Source organism: Mandrillus leucophaeus, unplaced genomic scaffold (assembly GCF_000951045.1).
Source record: "Mandrillus leucophaeus isolate KB7577 unplaced genomic scaffold, Mleu.le_1.0 Scaffold451, whole genome shotgun sequence".
Classification (NCBI taxonomy): domain Eukaryota; kingdom Metazoa; phylum Chordata; class Mammalia; order Primates; family Cercopithecidae; genus Mandrillus; species Mandrillus leucophaeus.
Window position 1 is genome coordinate 525,105 of NW_012104821.1, and position 4,030 is coordinate 529,134.

Consider the following 4,030-nt stretch of genomic DNA (forward strand, 5'->3'; position numbering starts at 1 on the left):
AAAAAAAATTTATTAATGCTCAAACATCCACAGGTGCTTTGCTCACTACAGACAACTTGTAGTCACTGATGGCTTTGATTATGAGCATTTAACTGAACCTTACTTATCAAAACTCTGAGTCTACCTAAGCAAGGACAGGAGTTGAATATTAAATGAATTTCAAAAGAAAACCCACATATTTGAGGAAGCCTTTACTTCCGTAGGAAAGCGAAGTCAGAGAACACGAGGACAATGAAAATACTAGAACAGAACAGGCATGTGAAAATGTCTGCTTATGAACTGTCAACTTTAATTTACCTTTGAAGTAACGTGGTCCTAGGTATTACAGAATATTTCTAAATATTGTAAATCAAAGGAATTTGTAGCATTGAACTAGGATGAAATAAGGTATATTTGAATGTCTCTTGGTTTCTTTTAATTACAAAGATTTCTTTCCTTAAATGAGAAAAGATATTTCTTTACTTTTTGTGTGTGTGTTTAAGACAAAGTCTCACTCTCATCCAGGCTGGAGTGCAATGGTGGGAACTTGGCTCACTGTAACCTCCACCTCTGGGCTGAAGTGATCCTCCTACCTCAGCCTCCCAAGTAGTTGAGATCACAGGTGCACGCCACCATGCCTGGCTAAGTTTTGTATTTTTAGTAGAGACAGGGTTTTGCCATGTTGTCCAGGCTGGTCTCAAACTCCTGAGCTTAAGTGATCCAACCTCCTTGGCTTCCCAAAGTGCTGGAATGACAGGCATGAGCCACTATGCCTGGTCAATATTTCTTGATTTTGTATTTTTATTGAAAAGAGTATACTGCATTTTAATGTGATCATGAATTTTCTCAAATGTTCTTGCTCTTCTCACTTTGTTCAGTTGAGTGTCTCTAAGGTAAGGGCCTACAGAATCAGGTGACTAACACACCAATCAATCCTAAAAAGATTTGTAGAAAGTTAGGTTTTATGAACACAAAGATGGGAAAAAACAGACAGTGGGGACTGCTTGATGGGGGAGGGTGGAGGTGCATGGGGTGGAAAGCTATCTTTCCAGTACTAAGCCCACTACCTTGGTGTTGGGATCATCGCTGCACCAAGCCTTTACCGACACACTATTAACTCATGTAGCAAACCTGCATATGTATTCTGTGAGTCTAAAAACAGAAAAAGAAAATTAGGGTTTTCAAAACTGAGAAATATGGCTAAGGATATATGATCCTCAAATGTGAAAACATTAATTGTAAATTTCTTGTATCCAAAATACAGACCCAGTGTTGGGTGCTGATTTTGTTCTTTCCTTCCTTCCAATTCTTTTCTTCTCAATTGTGTCCAAGATACACAGAGCCAGAGAATCTAACAGGTGTCTTAGAATTCCTGCTTCTGGGACTTCCGGATGATCTAGAATTGCAGCCCATCCTCGCTGGGCTGTTTCTGTCCATGTACCTGGTCACGGTGCTGGGAAACCTGCTCATCATCCTGGCCGTCAGCTCTGACTCCCACCTCCACACCCCCATGTACTTCTTCCTCTCCAACCTGTCTTTGGCTGACATCGGTTTTGCCTCCACTACAGTCCCCAAGATGCTGATGAACATCCAGGCTCACAGCAGACTCATCTCTTACGTGGGCTGCCTGATTCAGATGTCTTTTTCGATCCTTTTCGCATGTATGGAAAGTCTGCTCCTGGCTGTGATGGCCTATGACCGGTTTGTGGCCATCTGTCACCCCCTACACTACCCAGTCATCATGAATCCACGCCTTTGTGGCTTTTTAGTTTTGGTGTCTTTTCTTCTTAGCCTATTGGATTCCCAGCTACACAATTTGATTGTGTTACAGCTTACCTGCTTCAACGATGTGGAAATCTCTAATTTTTTCTGTGACCCTTCTCAACTTCTCAACCTAGCCTGCTCTGACACCTCCGTTAATAACATGGTCGTATATTTTATTGGTGCCATATTTGGTTTGCTTCCTCTCTCAGGGATCCTTTTCTCTTACTATAAAATTGTTTCCTCCATTCCAAGAGTTCTCTTTGCAGGTGGGAAGTATAAAGGCTTCTCCACCTGCAGCTCTCACCTTTCAGTTGTTTGCTTATTTTATGGAACAGCCCTTGGAGGGTACCTCAGTTCAGCTGTCTCTCTCCCCCCCAGGAAGGGTGCAGCGGCCTCAGTGGTGTACATGGTGGTCACCCCCATGCTGAACCCCTTCATCTACAGTCTGAGAAACAGGGACATTCAGAGTGCCCTGTGGAGGCTGCAAGGCAGAATAATGTAATCTCCTTACCTGTTCCGTCTTTTTTGTAGTATTGGTTGGAGAAGGCAGAGCTTTGACACAAAATATCAAAACCTTTAAATCTTTCCCCTTTCGTTACATTGTATTTGTTGCTTGATAGGTTCAATTTCTCTCCAAGTTTCATATGTGAATGTGGGCGGCAAGCTACCCAGGTGCCCAGGCAAGAGACCGAGGGCAGGAGCTGTTTCAGTATAATAAAGAAAAAATATAAGAATAGTTATACTAGATAGAGATCATAGATATAATTATATATGAATATCATTAATCATTAGTTTGTAGCGATTACTCTTTACTCCAATATTGTAATAATCCTTGCTCTGCAATCATAACCTAGGAAAAACCAGGTCATACAGAGATAGGAGCTGAAGGGACATGGGGAGAAGTGACCAGAAGACCAAGAAGTGACCAGAAGACCAAGAGTGTGAGCCTTCTGTTATGCCCAGGCACGGCCACTAGAGGGCTCCTTGGTCTAGCGGTAGTGTCAGTGCCTAGAAAAAGCCCCTGTTACTTAGCAGCCCCTGTTACTTAGGAAAAAGCCCCTGTTACTTAGGAGTCTCCCTTTCCCGGGGTGGGGGGAGTTGAGAGAAGACTCTGCTCCACCACCTCTTGTGGAGGGTCTGACATCAGATCCTCCGCAGCCATCCTGAGGCCTAACCGTCTCCCTGTGATGCTGTGCTTCAGTGGTCACGCTCTTGGTCCGCTTTCATGTTGCATGCTGTACACCTGGCTCTGCCTTCTAGATAGTAGTAGCAGAATTAGTGAAAGTACTAAAAGTCTTTGAAATGTAGAAATAATGGCGCAAGCTGTCCTCTCTCTGCCTTGGCTGCCAAACAGGGAAGGGCCCCCTGTTCAGTGGACACGTGACCCACGTGACATTACCGATCACTGGAGATGGCTCACACTCCTTACTCTGCCCCCTAGTCTTGTATCCAATAGATAACAGCACAGCCAGGCATTCGGGGCCACTGCTGGTCTCTGGGCCTAGCTGTCTTTTCATCTCTCTGTCTTGTGTCTTTATGATCTCTTGTCTCCGCACATGGGGAGAAAGACCCACAAACCCTGTAAGGCTGGGTCCCTACATGTGAATATTGCTTCCATTGTTTCATCTTTAATTGGAATGTGAAGGTATTCTGGAATTCTTTGTTCATTGCAAATATTCATGGCTGAATCCAGTATACCTGGACAGCCTCCTTTGGTTTCTGAGCAATGGCCCTGGTATCTAGGTGAAATCACAACCCTGTTTTTATATATAAGAAGTCCTTGTTTAAAGTCAATAGCATCTTGGAAACTGCAACCTTAAGGAAATGATGTACAACAGGTCCTCAAGTAAAATCGTTTTGTTCAAAGTCCGTTAGTTATGCTGTTGATGAGGAAAAAAAGTTTCATTATAAATCATTTCACTTAAGTTTCCAAAAACATATTGAAGGTGTTAATTGAGGACTTACTGTACTTCAAATTTAATTTACACAGTTCATGTGGAAATTGTTTACATATTGCATCTATAAAATCACTTTAAGCAGGCTGTATATGGCGAACTCAATCACCAGTCCTCAATCTTGGCTTTTATTGACCTCACCTGGGGAGCTTACAAATGCTGATGGCCGGGCTTTCTTACCCAGAGATTTTGATTTACTTAAACCTGTGTGGGTCTGAGAAGTTTTAAAAGCACCACTGATGGTTCAGACGAACTTCCTCAAGGGATCACGCTCATATAGGTAAGGTACAAAAGAGCTGATTGCAGCACTAGACAATGTGATTTTCTTCAAC

The 4,030-nt window shown here is 42.9% G+C and overlaps 1 protein-coding gene across 1 annotated transcript; it reads left to right on the forward strand.

Annotated features, from left to right (window-relative positions):
* The first annotated feature begins 1,189 nt into the window (after positions 1–1,189).
* Positions 1,190–2,245, forward strand: LOC105549681 (olfactory receptor 7E24-like). The gene has a single exon (XM_011994317.1). The coding sequence runs from the start codon at positions 1,190–1,192 to the stop codon at positions 2,243–2,245; it is 1,056 nt and encodes a 351-aa protein (XP_011849707.1).
* The last annotated feature ends 1,785 nt before the right edge of the window (positions 2,246–4,030 follow it).

What these genes read in the sequence shown, in the direction of transcription:
- LOC105549681 (XM_011994317.1), top strand. Translation starts at nt 1,190, where the DNA reads ATGATCCTCAAATGTGAAAACATTAATTGTAAATTTCTTGTATCCAAA.